General features: G+C 44.4%; 1 protein-coding gene across 3 annotated transcripts in view; it reads left to right on the plus strand.

Moving 5' to 3' along the window:
- The first annotated feature begins 747 nt into the window (after positions 1–747).
- The window catches only part of LOC138261322 (uncharacterized), an 888,401-nt gene continuing 872,978 nt past the window's right edge, over positions 748–16,170 (plus strand). For 2 of the 3 annotated variants that reach the window (XR_011199068.1, XM_069210158.1), the window contains exon 1: positions 748–900. Coding sequence is in view for 2 of the 3 variants with exons in the window: in XM_069210158.1 (XP_069066259.1) it covers positions 837–900 (64 nt within the window). In the remaining variant the exon portion in view is untranslated. The remainder of the gene's footprint in view (positions 901–16,170) is intronic. The other variant, XM_069210160.1, reaches the window with a different exon arrangement.

Here is a 16,170-nt window from a genome sequence, read left to right on the forward strand (position 1 = left end):
TGCCCCCCCTCCAAGAAATGTATTATCTCTTACAGCTCCTGCCTGAGGACAGGCGTGAAGCAGGGGCGCAGACCCAACGTGAACATTGCGGTGGTAAGACTTGCAGCAACCGCAGCATTAGGACGTCGAAGCGTAAACCTCGTCATATTTCCACGAAGTGTTTGAAAGAAACTAAGTTAATTGGGTTTCTGGTCATGTTTCCAGGGGGAAAAAAACACTCGGTCCATTGACTTTTAATTTTCGGACCAAAGCACAGTTTGACAAGCAGCATCTGTTACCAGTTTCTGAAAATGGTCGTTAACCTGCGCGCTCCTTTCCTGACATGCTGCGAATCTGGGATTTAGAGTCACATTCAATCAGATTGGGGGAGGTGTGACATGTGGTAAGATCAAGTGCCCGGGGGTCGGTGCACAGAGCTGCACAGTGCCGGGCGTTGTCTTTCCATAAATGCTTGCACTTTCCTACACTAAGGGGTCCTGTTTGCAGGACTCCTCTGTGCTCTCCTCGGTTCCCCACATGGGACCCAGCTCCCACCACTCCGTAGTAAACCCTCCTGCCTCTCAATGGTGCGCGAGCATGCTGCTGATTGGCTTCACCATTCCCCATCAAGGGGGAGAAGGGGAGAAAACTCCCTGCGTGTGTTGTCATTGGTCACTTTGTTTTCCCACCCCTCCCTCCTTTAGTTACCTCCACCGCCCCCTGCACCCACCCCGAGAAGTGGGTGGAAATAAAGTCCTTGTGCTTTGTGAAACCCGTTTTCCTTCCACTGCTGGGCTCGGAACTTCCTCTGAGAAGGACCGCTGGCTCTCTGTGGATGTTATGCTAAGCAGGGATTGATGTGCGCAGTCATGGGGCAGCGGGCATTCATCCTGCTCTGTGCAGTGGCCGGTGCCTTGGGCAGTAAGTCAAATCCCTTTAAAAGATATTGAATGTGTCTAGTTTTAATATAATGATTTCTAATTGCAATGATACAGCGTTTAGCGTTTACTACTGCTGCACAGGCATTACAGCGTTTTGCGGCGAGTTGCATGCTACTCCAGAACCCCTAGACATCTATTATGGGCTCTACCCGACTTCTAAAAAGGTGCTCAATTGAGCAGAGTTCAAAGTGAGGTACCGAGAGAGGAACGTATTTGCCCAAGGTCACTCAATTGGGTCAGAAATAGCCGGGATTGTGTCACTGGTGTCTTGGCCCCGCAGATCACAATTGAACTCTTAAAGGCATTCCGGAGTATGGTATTGTTTGCAGGGGACATCTTGCTTTATGGAAAGAGCTGACCCGATCTATCTTTCCAGACTTCCAGGACTGCTCAGTTTGTTTTATAGTGCCTGCATCACTTCCCTCGAGCAGGGGTCGCGATAGGTGGATTGATGTATTCAAATGCCAAAAGAAAGAAGAAAATAGGGCCAGCAGTTTTTTTTTTTAAGCTCAGCATTCTTCGAAATGCAGACCGCATGAGCCTCTCCAAATGAGGAAGGATACAAATCACATTAAATTGTGGAAATTTGAAATGATTTATGTGTTCTCTCCAGAGCAGACATTAGAAACTTCTTCCGAGAGAAAAGTAACATTATTGGAATGGGTGATTTTTCCAGATGTCTTTGGAATACAAAGACAACAAGGATGCTGTTCAGACTTGGTAAATTTCTATTGTGAAATCAACACAATTTAAAAATGTTATTCTCCATTCTATTATGTTATCCCATTTAGAAATACAGACGTATGGTTTTGGTTGTATGCTAAACACTTCTAACTTGTCCCAATTCCCTTCCACACAATAATTGGTCATAGAGCCACCTTGTTTTTTAACACAGCCTCTTTTAGAGTACAAGGCAACAGTGGCGGGTTAACATAAAGTGATTTTGCCAAGGATAATCCACTGTTGTCAGACTCAGCAACATGGAAAATAATTGTATTTATCTTTTGATTTGAAGCAGACTATTTTTTGAAAAGCAAGCTTAAAAACACAATATCTGAATGATCAGGGGCAGTTTATACTGCAGCCATTGGTATTTTGACATTAGTTCAACCTTTGTAACAAGGCTGTTATCTGCTTAAAAGTGTTGCAGGATGAATTTGCTTATGTCAATATAATACTTGTGTTTTCAGGACAATAAATACAATTATAAACACAGCCACCTTTCTCTCAGACTGCAACTGATGAGTTTGCACCCTCAGCTAGTGTGAGTTGTGCAATGTTCGCTCATATGGGACTCATTTCATTGCCTATGTACATAGGCAATAATAAAACTATCACTGAAAGAATTTCTGCTGGAGGCATTTCAAGTGACATGCTTGGAGGTAGAAAGGAATTATTTGTCTTGCTTACCCGAAACAGATGGAGCTTCAGGAGTCATAGCAAGCCCAGAATAGTTCTTGGCAGAATTTCAATTATGCCGGAGTAATTTTGTTAATTCCGCATTACTCTTTGATGCGAAATTACTGATAACTATGCAACTACTTCTCCTCCCGTGGTTAGGAGTAATTTGGGGGGACCAAATCCTATTGCAGAGCACAGCTAGGCAGTGTGAGCCGCTGCTCGCTATTCTTGTTCTGCTGCATTTAGCGTTGCCTCTTAGTGCAAAATGCATCTTTACATCCATTTTGGATGCAAAGGTATATTTTGTGCTAAATGCTGGTAGTAAACTGAGGGAAAATCCTACCTCAAGAGCACATATAGAATGAACAGGTGGTTGCTTGTGATTGCTATTTGTGTTCTGTTCCATTTAGCTCTATTTCTTAGTGCAAAATGCATCCCTGTGTCAGTTTTGTACAGTTTGGACAAGACTGTTCCCATGGAGAACAGGGGCAAGACTGATTTGCATATGGCTAGGTCCAAACTGGGGTGGCGTGATGGACAAAGAAACGATGGATTAAACCCAGATCTCTGTGACTGGGGGGCGAATGTTTGCATTGTTCAGCATTTCATCAAGCATCTGTTCTTTTTTGCTTTTGTTGCCCTAAGTGGAAAGGGTATGCCCAGACATGGGTCCCATTCTCACTGAGTCACTGGATTGAAGCTAGTGTGGCTAATGAGGGGTGATACCCCAAATTTGGTCCCAGAATGCATGTTTCTTGTCCAGGGAGGACCTAGCCTGGCAGTTTGGGCTGGACTGTTCCCATAGAGAACAGGGTTAAGATGATTTGTAAATGTCTGGTTACAAACTGGGATGGTGGCCAAAAAACAATGGATTAAACCCAGATCTCTGTGACATGGTGGTGAGGGGGGGTTCGAATGTTTGCATTGTTCAGCATTCTGTCCATCATCTGTTCTTTTTGCTTTTGTTGCCTTAAGTGGAAAGGGTATGCCCAGACATGGGTCCCAAGCTCACTGTGTCTCTGGATTAAAGCTAGCCTGGCTGATGAGGGGGTGATATCCCGAAACCAGTCCCAGGATGCTGATTTCCAGTCCAGGGAGGACCTGGCATGGCAGATTGGGCTGGGCTGTTACCCTGGGGAACAGGGTCAAGACTGATTGAAACTATGGCTGGGTCCAAACTGGGGTGGCATGATGGGAAAAAAAAACGTGGATTAAACCCAGATCTCTGTGACTGGGGGTGAATGTTTGCATTGTTCAGCATTCTGTCCATCATCTGTTCTTTTCTGCTTTTGTTGTCCTAGGTGGGAAGGGTATGCCCAGATGTGGGTCCCCAGCTCAGCACCACTGGGTTCAAGCTAGCCTGGCTGATGAGGGGTGATACCCCAAAACCGATCCCAGGAAGCTTGTTTCTAGTCCAGGGAGGCACTGGCCTGGAAGTTTGGGCTGGTTTGTTCCCATGGGGCACAGGGTCAATACTTACTTGCATTTGGCTGGATCCAAACTGGGGTGGGGTGGTGGGCAAAACAATGATGGACTAAACCCAGATCGCTTTGTAACACACTTTCTGGCTTTCCATTTGTTGCCATTTTTTGCTTTAGGCTCTCCAGGTTCAGTTCATCCCTCTGTTGCCTAAACCATTTTTTCTGTATCCTTCCACAAACTTGCTTTGTGTTAGCAGGCCTTTAAATCTTGTTCTTTGTCACACTTGCTGTGCATTGAAAGGCCAAAGTCAAATGTCTGACACTGTTTTCCAAGGGCGCTTGTTTACTTTTCATTCTCTTACTTCAAAGTGAGAGGATTTGTGTGACAATCTTGCTATATACAGGTGGCAGCAAAGAGGTTTTGCTACCACATGACAACATTTAAATGAACTGTGTAAGTATTTCAAAATATATCAGAATTATGAACCCATAAATGAAGCATATTTTTTATATTTCTGAAGTGTGTTAGAAACAAATACTTTAATATTAACAAAATCAATCATGAAACTAGGTGATGTCATTTCCACACATTTTCGACTGTGCACTGTATAGTTTTATCAGCAAAACTGTATGTCTGTGCAAATGTAATGATCATTATAATTGAAAATCTGTTGTCAGTAATAGCAGTGTGCTACCACACCGTTAATGCTTCACTCTACCTCAGTCACTCTGCTCTGCACTAATCCACACTGCTGCACTCTACGCTGCATCACTCCAATTTACACTACTCCACGACACTGCACTTTGCACCACTCAACTCCACTTTATGCCACTGCACTCTATGTCTCTCTACTCTATCCTGTACCACTCAACTCTAAGCCAATTCACTCTTTGCTCTCTACTCTACACCACTGCACTCTTCACCACTGGACTCTACATCACAGCAGTCTAGGCCACACCAATCTACTCTGCACAACTCCGCTCTATACCACTGTACTCTACGCCACTGCACTCTAAGCCAATACACTCTATGCCAACACACTTTACTCTGTAACACTCAACTATATGCCCCTGCACTCTATGCCAATCTGCTGTATGCCACTCTAATCTACTATGGACAACTGCACTCTACGCTGCTGCACCCTGCACGTTTTTACTGTATACTATTATACTCTATGCCACCATATGCAACCTCAATCTTACCCTGCACCATTCCACTATATGCCACTTCACTCTACTCTAAAACAATCTACTTTAAGCCACTGCACTCTATGCCACTCTACTCTTAACATCTGCCCTCTACGCCTGTGCACTCTATTCAACTGCTCTCTATGTCATTGCACTCTACGTGACTGCACTCTACTCTGCATCACTGCTCTCTATGCCACTCTACTCCAATCTACGTCACTGCACTTTAACACTATCCGCTGAAACACTGCACACTCCACCACTGAAATCTATGCCACTCTACTCTATGCCACTGCACTCTGTGCCACTGTATTCAATGGCACTATACTCAACTCTGCACCACTGTATACTACTCTGTTCTGCACCTCTCCATGCCCCTGCACTCTGGGTCACTCATCTCTACTCTGTGCCACTGCCTTTTGCATCACTCAACTTTACGCACTCCACTCACCCCACTCTACTCTATACCACTCTACTCTACGCCACTGCACTCTGTGCCACCCCACTCTGCATCATTTCAATCTGTGCCACTCCACTCTGCACCACTCCACACCACTCCACTCTGCACCACTGCACTGTACTATGCATCTCTCTAATCTACACCACTGCACTCTACTGTTGGAAATTGGGTCTCTGGTTGGCAGTAAGTTTGCACTCTGTCCAAGCAGGGACCCACACTCTAGTCAGGGCAGACAGGGCAGGGCAAAACACACCCAGGATAAATCCTACTCACCCCCTTGGTAGCTTGGCACAAGCAGTCAGGCTTATCTCAGAGGCAATGTGTAAAGTATTTGTACCAACAAACAGTAATTCAGTGAAAACGCTGCAAAATGGACACAACACGAGTTTAGAAAATAGCCAATATTTATCTACATCAAACAAGACTAAAACGGCAAAAATCCAACATAAACAACCAAAGTTATGCAGTTTTAAAGTTAAAAGAGTCTTAATCCATAGAAATTAATGGATGCATTGTTTTTACACAACGTACCTAGTTTGCGTCAAAAATAAAGCCACATGGGCGAGCGTGCATCGGAAAAGTCAGCGATGCGTTGATTCCTTACTCGCAAGTGAGGCCGTGCGTCATTCTTCTCCGGTCGGGTAGGCAATGCATAGTTTTTCTCTCCTGCAGAAGAGCGAGACATCGATTTCCGTACAGGCAACCTCGGGTCCTCGCAGGTTGACAATGATTTTGACACCCAGTGACCATGCATGTGAAATTCCAGCGCATGTTTGTGAGGAGCTGCGCTGCATGGGTGATCTGTTGATTTTGGCAGCCGCAGACAGGTGTTGTGTTGATTTCCCAGCTGCGATGCAGGTGGTGCGTTGATTTTTCAGCCGCGAAGCAGGTGCTGCATTGGTTTTTCTCCCTCCCAGCTCCTGTGCATGGATTTCAGTCTTAGTTCCACCAGCTTCTCCTTTCAAGGGCCCACTGACTGGATTAGGCATCACTTGAAAGGGTAGGAGTCTCAGAAAGAGAGTCTAGGTGCTGGCAGAGGAAGCCTTTGATGGCCCTGAGATTCAGAACAGGGGGCAAGCTCAGCCAAGGTCCTTGGAGACACTTCATAATCAGGAAAACACAGCAAACTCCAGTCTTTGTCCTCTCAAATGTAGACGCAGCAACTGCACGCCAACCCAGGAAAGCACCCTCACAGGCAAAGGGGCGTACTCCTCCTCCAGCTCTTCAGCTCTTCTCCGTGGCAGAGGTTACTCTTGATCCAGAAGAAATCGAAACCTCTGGGATTTTGGGTCCACTAAATATACCCTTTTCTGCCTTTGAAGCAGGCAAACTTCGAAGGAAAGTCTCTGTGGGTCACAAGTTCCTGCCTTGCCGAGGCCTGGCCCCAGAGACACACCAGAGGGTTGGAGACTGCATTGTGTGAGGACAGGCACAGCCCTTTTACGTGTAAGTGTCAGCTCCTCCCTCCCCACTCTAGCTTTGGAGACATATGAGGATATTCAGGCTACACCCCAGCTCTCTTTGTGTCACTGTCTAGAGGGAATTCACAACAGCCCAACTGTCAGTCTGACCCGGATGTGGAATACACAAGCAGGAAGAGGCACAGAATGTTTAAGCAAGAAAATGCCCACTTTCTAAAAGTGGCATTTTCAAACTTACAATCTAGAAAACAACTTTGCCAAAAGATGTATTTTAAACTGTGAGTTTAGAGACACCAAACTCCAAATCTCTGTCTGCTCCTAATGGGAAAGTGCAATTAAAAGATATTAAAAGCCAGTCCCAGTGTTAACCTACGAGAGATTTAGGCCTTGCAGCAGTGAAAAACAAATTTGGCAGTAGTTCACTGTCAGGACATGTAAACACATCAGTACATGTCCTACTTTTAACCTACACTGCACCCTGCCCATGGGGCTACCTAAGGCCTACCTTAGGGATGCATGTACAAAAAGGGAAGGGTTGGGCCTGGCAAGTCAGCAACAACAAAGTCCAGCACACAGTCACAACATAGTAAGCAGAGGCAAAAAAAAGACAGGGAAGACTACCCCAAGGATGCCAGGTATAACATCTACTATGCACGCCTCCAATCTATATCACCGCATTCTACAATGCTGCATTGTACGCCACTGAATTCAATGCCTCTGCACTCAATGCCCCTGCACTCTGCACCATTATACACTGCAACACTCTATGCCAATGCTCTCTACATCGGTTCACTCTATTCCATGCCATTCCAGTGTATGCCACTCCATGCAACGCCACACTATGCCACTACATTACACTACACTCTCTGCCACTCCACTCTACAACATTCTACTCCACTCTTCACCATTCCACTCTACGACACTTCATGCCACTCTCCTCTTGTCACAATCTTGATCGCAAGTTATGTATTCTTTTATTTGTTAACTAATTTAAAAAATATTGTTTACAGTATATTGTCTTAATATAATACAATATGTAATAAAAATAATATTTAAAAATGTTTACTTTAAACAAATCATTTAATAGTATGAATAAAATTAATCTTATTTAAGTTGTATTTAAAATATGGTATTTTATATGTCTCCCTGCATGTTGCAGTACCATTGGTTAGCCATGCATGGTGCTTGACACTCCAAGGCTGGTCTCGAGTATTTTAATCCTTTTTTGTCAGTAGTACCAATGTTTAAGATTCAAAAGTGTATTTTGTGAATTTCAAACCGCATTTCAATCGTGGGTGCATATTTTGTATTACCATGTCCCTCCTTAAACCTTTCCCTCCTTCCTCTCAACCCATCTATTTTGCAGTAATTATTCTCTAGTTTTCCACCGCTCCTTCTTATTCCTTCCCCATTTCCTACTAAATCATATACTTCTGTGTGCGGAGCTCCCCACCCTGAAGGGATCACCATAGAGAAAAGATAGGAGAGGCAGAGCTCTCTGGCCGGAAGTTTGCAAATTACATTTTGCATTATCTAATGTAGTACTACTTAACCTAATCTAAAAAATATTTTATGAATAAGTCCTCTTAGCTGTTTACCTGAAGGTGGGGTTGCTGAGCAGGTGCCACTTATTCAGATGATCAGACTCCGGTTTTGGATGCCAGTTTGTCACACTAGTAACTTCTGCTTATTAAAATGACAAATTAGGGAACACCGAGCCTTCTAAAAATGTTCTTTATTAACCGGCCCTTAACTATTCAACTTGAGGATGCGAGCATGAGGACTTAGTGGCCCTTAAGCTGGGATGAGGTTGTCGCATTAATTCACCCACAAACATCACATTCTCATTTTAAAAGTCTCTTAAACAGCTTATTTGAACTTTGTTTTCTCCGCGGAGCATTGTTTGAGAATATATAGGCCTTGGATGTGGTTTGGCAAAGACAGCTAAAATATCTTAAGCCATACTTTTTTTCATAATGTTCTTCATGTGCGAGCAACCAATTGTCTGATGAGCCGAAAATATATTTAAAATAAACTATCTGGAATGTGGGGCAGATTATATTTTTGTTGATGGAGTAGATTGTAGGTTATTGGACAGCACCTTTTCCTGTGCATCAACTGTACTTTCCAGAAGGACATCAAGAGAAAATATTCTAATGAATAATGCAAGCAGGATATTAACCAGGAATCCTTAAAAGAAATCTGCAGGATGGCATGTAAAGTCTACTCAAAATGTTCCGTTTACAACGGGCGCTTGTGTAATGAGTGTATGAAGCGACTCTGACTGTTTGGGGTTTGTATTCAGTCTCATGAGTCGCAAGCTCCTACAACCCCAAAAGAGCGATTTCACTAGGTCCATTCATAGTGATTAAAAGGTAGTGTCAAAAGGCAATGCTGCGCCTAGGTCATTGGCTAAAATGGCAACTGTTTGGTGGTGGAGCTTTTTCAGCATTCTCTAATGCAGCAGCAGGAGACACAGGAGCTCTTAATTATGTCACTGTTGGCCTCTATAGTTTTGAGTCTGGCTACACAGCACCGGTCACTGCATACCTATCGTTTATGTATATTAACATGTATATAGGGGGGGTTTTGGCTGCGGCCCACAGGATTCTTATCCGTGCCCTTTGGTGTATGTTTCAGCTTCCGTTGGATTACTTTTGTTGCAATGCAAAACGGAGTGTTTTTACGTCTTAAAAGCCCACTGCATCCTCATACATTAAATTATTTATCTCATACAAACACTGTATACAGGAAACAAAATTGTTTTTCTGTTTTGATTTGTTTACTGTTGCATGCTTTTTAAAATATTTTTGTCAACATAGCTAATGCTTGTTTCTTTGATTTGACCTCTTGTACATTCTGCTGATCTGGCATAAAAGTGAGTAGAAGTGTTTGCGCAAAATCCAGTTGAGAGGCTCCCCAACCATATGCTCCCAAGGGGTTCCCTGTCAGAAAAGCATTGGCAAAATACCGTCTGGTAAAAATATTGTGCCTTCAAAATGTTTTACAAAAATATTGCTCTATTGAGTGTAGATTTTCTATTATTAACTATAGTAGAGTGATTCTTTTTTAGTGAATGATGTGTAGGACGTAATATTCCTGTCAGATGATATTTTGTTTAAGATATTCGCATACTTTACTGTCCTTGGGTTCACAAAGACACTCAAAGGGGACCAGCACCCGCAAGCAGAGCTGAAGCGCATACACAGCAGTGTGGGAAAAGCATGATCCTCTGCACTTAACAGGCATGCCAATAAGGGTCAAATGGCAACCCAAGATCCTTTGCGATGCGAGGAGTGCCCCACTCACTGCTGAAGCAGCTCTTGCTATCTTTGTGAGCTAATTGGCTCAGACCTCTCCCTACTTGTACAGAAAATGGGATGACTGTTCTGTAATAGTAAATCTTGAGCATCTACCCCCTTCTAACAATTTCGGTTTTGTATAGGGGTGTGAGAAAATCGGGTAATTACCCTTTGTGCAATTACACAACATTTTGAAAATAAATTGTTGCAATGATGCACTTCACTTAAAAAAAAAATAGTGCAAAAAAAACCCTGTACCATGAAGAGACACTCGCTTTCTGTCCCTTCTTGTTGTTTCGATGCTCCCACAGTAAGAATTTTCACCTGCGCACCACTAATTAAGCCACATATGTAATGGCATAAATTTACAGGTTTTCATATAAAAACCATTACTGAATTGCGTGAAATTAAGCAAATTATACCAGCCAAGAACAATTTTGCTTGAGCCTAGATACTAGTCAGGAGTTTGTGGACTGAAATCCCAGGTGTCAGTTGAGTCTGAGTATTGCTTTGCTTTTCAGAGCGGGGTGGATTGACTATTCGTTTTTTACGTCTCAAAAGCCCACTGAACCATCATACATTAAATTATTCATCTCATACACACTGTCCGCAGGAAACAAAATTGTTTTTCTGTTTTGATTTACCTACTGCAGCATGCTTTTTAGCATGACCATTCAGTTTAGATAGTGATGCATTGCAACATAAGTTTGTCCCAAAAGAGCTAGATTGCATCCTAACTCTAAACATTGCATTTTATATGTAAAGGTGTGATCATGATCATGCAGCATTCTAAGGCCTCTCAAGTATTCTGGTTTGAGATCCCATTAACATTCAACACAATTACCCTTTCAATTGGGATGTTACATTTTAATCTTCATCAAATGTTTTGTCTTAGACTTTTCATGCTGTCTCTCAATTTATGCATTTGTGTTGCATGAATTGGTCATAGGATGTGGAATAACATCAGTGTGGTACAGTCTGCTATGGATAGTAGTGGTGTAGTATAATGTGATATGGTATATAATTATGAGTTAAATACATAAATTATGGGAAGAATGCTAGCACTTCAACTAACCAATAAATCAATAATTCGTGGTAGCATTCCAATCCATCATTCATTCCACATGCCACATCATTTTGGGCCCAACCATATGCAAATCAGTCTTGAACCTGTTCCAATAGAAACAGTCCAGCCTTCCGGTCCAGGTCCTCCCAGATCCAGGAACCTAGCAGCAGGCCAAGATCAGTTTGGGCCTGATTGTGGTTCTTCAGGCAGCTGTAGCTTGGTTCCAGTGGCACAGTGAGCCCTAGACCAACTTCTGGGCATGCCCCTGACACTTATGGTAGTACATCAAGCACACAAAAGGTGAAGGGAGAAGGGCTTTCAATTGTCTAAGTACTGGTAATTGCTCTAGGTAGCACTCCAACCCTTCATTCTTTTGCCCAACATCCCACCTCAGTTTGGACCCAGCCATATCCAAATCAGTCTGGACCCTGCTTCAGTATGAACAGGCCAACCCGAACAGCCAGGCCGGAACACAAGCAACCCACGACTGGTCTGTTCCTGAGTAGGGCCCACCAGTCAGGTGTAGCTTGGTTCCAGTGGCACATTAAGCAAGGGGACCATGTCTCGGTGTAATGATGGGTGACATTCAAAGGCGTAATGAAACCCAGAACCCACAAGACTGCACTGAGGGTGGGTGAAGGAAGGATAATTCAGGGAGAAGAAATGATGGGAAAGCCTGGTGAGTAGGATCAACAGCCAGAAACACTCATACTGCACTGGCTGTCTGATTAGTAGTGCAAAATTGGTAACCATTTTTAGTCACCTGGTTAGCTGGAAAGGAAGCTATAAGGAGAAGAAGCAAGGTTGGGATAATGGTGGTAGTGCCTATTGTTAGAAATTGGGTCTCTAGTTGGAAGTCGGTTTGCACCCTGTCCAAGAAAGGACCCTCACTCTAGTCAGGATAAGGGAGATACCCAGCTCATATAACCCCTGCCCACCCCCTTGGTAGCTTGGCACGAGCAGTCAGGCTTATCTCACAAGCAATGTGTAAAGCATTAGCACAAAGCACACAGTAATACAGTGAACCACTACAAAAGGACACCACACCAGTTTTAGAAAAATAGCCAATATTTATCTGTGTAAAACAAGACCAAAGCGAGACAAATCCAACATGCAGTAATAAAGATATGACTTTTGCAAGAATTAACTTAAAAATACAGTTCCTTTAAGTTGATAGCTCTGTCTGTGGCTATCACAGCGTCGTGAACAACAAATCCAACAGTTCAGGCCGGGTGCAGCGTCGTGGGCCAGCTATAGAGTCGGGAAGGCCCACAAACAATACATTGGAAATGTAGGGCATCGTGACCCTCGCAATGAGATCAAGAGTGTGACGTTGCATGTGTTGGTTCCGGAGGTTGGTGCAGGGGTTGTCGGGCTCTTGAAGGCACACGCATTGCAGATCCAACTCTGGGCTGATGACGAAGTCAGGAGCCCTGGCGTGCATGGCGTCGGGCTGTGGTTCAAAGCGGGATGGTGTGATGTGTGGTGCCCACAGGTCACGGTGCAGACAGCGACTCAGTGACGGTGTCCTGCGGCGTTAGTGAGACAATGGCTGTGGTGTGAAGCGGGGCGGTGCAACGTGCGCTGTCTCCAGGTCACAGTGCAGGCAGCGGCGTCATCGTTGCTGAAACATTGTGGTCGGTAGGCCCAAGTTGGTGGTGCGGCACGGGGCAGGCTCCGTGCGGCACCAATGGGTTGCATTGCAGACAGGGGCATCTGTTGACGACACTGGAGCCGATGGTGCTGGCGTCAGTGGACTGAGGCTGCGGTGCGGGCAGGATGGTGGGTCATGTACCTCACGAGCAGTATCCTCAGACCACGGTGCAGGCAGCGGTGTCAGTGTCAGCGTGGAGTGGCATCATCAGGGATGCCAAGGCTCTAGTGTGAGCAAGGTGGTGCAGGCAGCGACCTAGTGACGGCATCAGGTGGTGGCGTTGGTGAAACCAGGTTTGCGGTGTAAAGTGAGGCACGGCTCTGTGTGGCGTCATCAGGCCATGGTGCAGGCAGTGGCATTGTTGATGGCGTCACAGTGGTTTTTCTTCTGTTGCAGTACTAATCACACAATTCCCAGTGCTGTACGCAGACGAAGCTGAAGTCTATGATATCCCTGAAACTTCCAACAAGAGGCAAGCTTTACTCCAAGCCCTTGGAGAAACTTCACAAGCAGGATACACAGCAGAGTCCAGTCTTTGTCCTCTTTAAGCAGCCAGCAGCCAGCAGCCAGCCAGCAACCCAGCAAAGCACACACAGCAAAGGAGCAGTACTCCTCCTCCAGCTCTTCACCTCTTCTCCTTGGCAGAGGTTCCTCTTGATCCAGAAGTGTTCTAAAAGTCTGGGGTTTTCGGTCCACTCCTTATATCTCTTTCTGCCTTTGAAGTAGGCAAACTTCAAAGGAAAGTCTCTGTTGTTCACAAGATCCTGCCTTGCCCAGGCCTGGCCCCAGACACACTCCAGGCGGTCAGAGATTGCATTGTGTGAGGACAGGCACAGCCCTTTCAGGTGTACGTGTCAGCTCCTCCCTCCGCACTCTAGCCCAGAAGACTCATTAGGATATACAGGATACACTTCAGCTCCCTTTCTGTCCTTGTCTAGAGGGAATTCACAACAGCCCAACTGTCAGTCTGACCCAGATGTGGAATATACAAGCAGGCAGATGCACAGAATGGTTAAGCAAGAAAATACCCACTTTTTTAAAGTGGCATTTTCAAACTGACAATCTAAAAGCCAACTTTACCAAAAGATGTATTTTTAAATTGTGAGGTCAGAGACCCCAAACTCCAAATCTCTATCTGCTCTCAATGGGAAACTGCACTTAAAATAGATTGAAAGGAAGTCCCCATGTTCACCTATGAAAGAGATAGGCCTTGCAATAGTGAAAACCTAATTTGGCAGTATTTCACTGTCAGGACATGTATTACACATCAGTATGTTTCCTACCTTTAACATACATTGCACCCTGCCCCTGGGGCTACCTAGTTCCTTCTTTAGGGGTGCCTTACATGTACCAAAAGGAAAGGTTTGGGCCTGGCAAGTGGGTACACTTGCCAGCTCGAATTGGCAGTTTAAAACTGCGCACACACACTCTGCAGTGGCAGGTCTGAGTCATTTTTACAGGCACTCATGTGGGTGGCATAATCAGTGCTGCAGGCCCACTAGTAGCATTTGATTTACAGGCCCTGGGCACACATAGTGCACCTGCCTAGGGACTTATGAGTAGATCAAATATACCAATCATGGGTAAACCAATCACCAATACAATTTACATAGGGAGCACTTGCACTTTAGCACTGGTAAAGTGTGCAGAGACAATAAACCAGCAAAAACAGAGTCTAGCGTACCATAAAAACAGGAGGTCAGAAGGCAAAAAGACAGGGGAAACACACCAAAAGATGTCAGGTCTAACACCTATGAATAGAATACATGTATTGCAGAGAGTAAAATGCCATTTATGCTTCTAGTGTGAAAATAAGAGAAAAAAGCAAGAGAGAGAGAGATCATAATAAGGGATGGAATATTTTTGTATATGAGGTTGCCTTTTTCGGGTGATAGAATATGTACCTGACAGGAGAAAAAAAATTGAAGGTAGTTTGGTAAGGGTTATTTGACCCTGGGCTAAGGAAAATGACACCTCCTTTTCTGGTATCTTCTGAAGTCAGACGTCACCCACGGCCCCTCCCTGATCGACACACTTGTGTGGCCCAAAGCTAATTAGATAGATGGGAAGCATTGGATCTGATACGTATCATCTTCATCATCCTTTATTCTGTATCATCTGGGAGGACAGATGTTAGAGAGTTCATGCTCCTCTGGATGCTGAAGGGCATGCCCAAGCACTGATCCTACGTGGCCTGAACGAGGCTACCAGACTTTAGGACCTTGTGGGCATGGCAAAGTCATGGGCTTTTGTTTGAGAGGGTTTGGTAGAGTTTGGAGTCATATTAGACACCATGGCATAATGCCCCCACTGTTTGCTGGTAATACAGCATAGATAGAAAGAGGAAGTACCAAGGAAAAATAAAGATGTTTTTCCTCGTAAGATGATTCCTCTTCGGAGGTGTAGCATTTTGACACAATCCCAGGTTTACCACTGGTGGTAAATCTAAGAATGAGCCAAAATCAATGGGTGGATTTGTGGGAACACCCACACTCCACCAAAGGAACACCTACCTGGGGCAGAGTAACACAACGCATCAATTTGCGCTGTGTTGCGTTACTCTAGATTTATCAAATCAGGCAGGACCAAGGAAGGTGGTCTTGCGTGGGTTGATAAATCAAACTTAAAAGTTGCGTCGCTCATTCACCCCATTGTATGGCGCAAGGACGATGTAACTCCTACATAAGTATGCCTCCTATTCTGAATGAGCTGTGCCCATCCATCACACTTTGTTTTTGTTTTTGTGCAGACTTTTGCCAAAGTATATTACACACATTGAAGCTTGGGCGTAGCCGCGGCTGTCCAGTCATAAGAGTCAGTGTACAGGAATGCTGAGCTCAGAGGGAAGGCGACATCTGAGAGTGGGCCTCGTCACACAATGGTATACAAACATTGTGTTGAAACGAGGCACCTGTCAGATTACGTCAGCTCCTGAGAGAGCAATGTCCGATTCATTTACACCTTATGTGGGCACCCGCCAATGACGTAGAGAAAGGATTTCTTACCCTCCCCAGAAGCAAAAGTAACCTGAAAAAAATGCGGCCGTTACAAGTGACATAGAATAAATGTTAGCATTTTTGTACACACAGATATGTTCAGTCAGATTTTTTCCTTCTGCAATTTTGCTTCTAAAGCAGTTAGCTTCTTAGGTCATAAACTCTGTTAACTTACTGATACTAAAAACAAGTATTTTCCCTGGTTGTCCATGAACTTTGATCGCAGAGTTTATAGGTGCTTGCTAACATGGAGAATATGTGTATTCAATTTTTGTACACAATATTTTTCGGCAAATTTTCGTAGAAGAAGTCAGATTCCTTCATCCACATTTTTCTGAGTT

Source organism: Pleurodeles waltl, chromosome 10 (assembly GCF_031143425.1).
Source record: "Pleurodeles waltl isolate 20211129_DDA chromosome 10, aPleWal1.hap1.20221129, whole genome shotgun sequence".
In the NCBI taxonomy this organism is placed as follows: Eukaryota; Metazoa; Chordata; class Amphibia; order Caudata; family Salamandridae; genus Pleurodeles; species Pleurodeles waltl.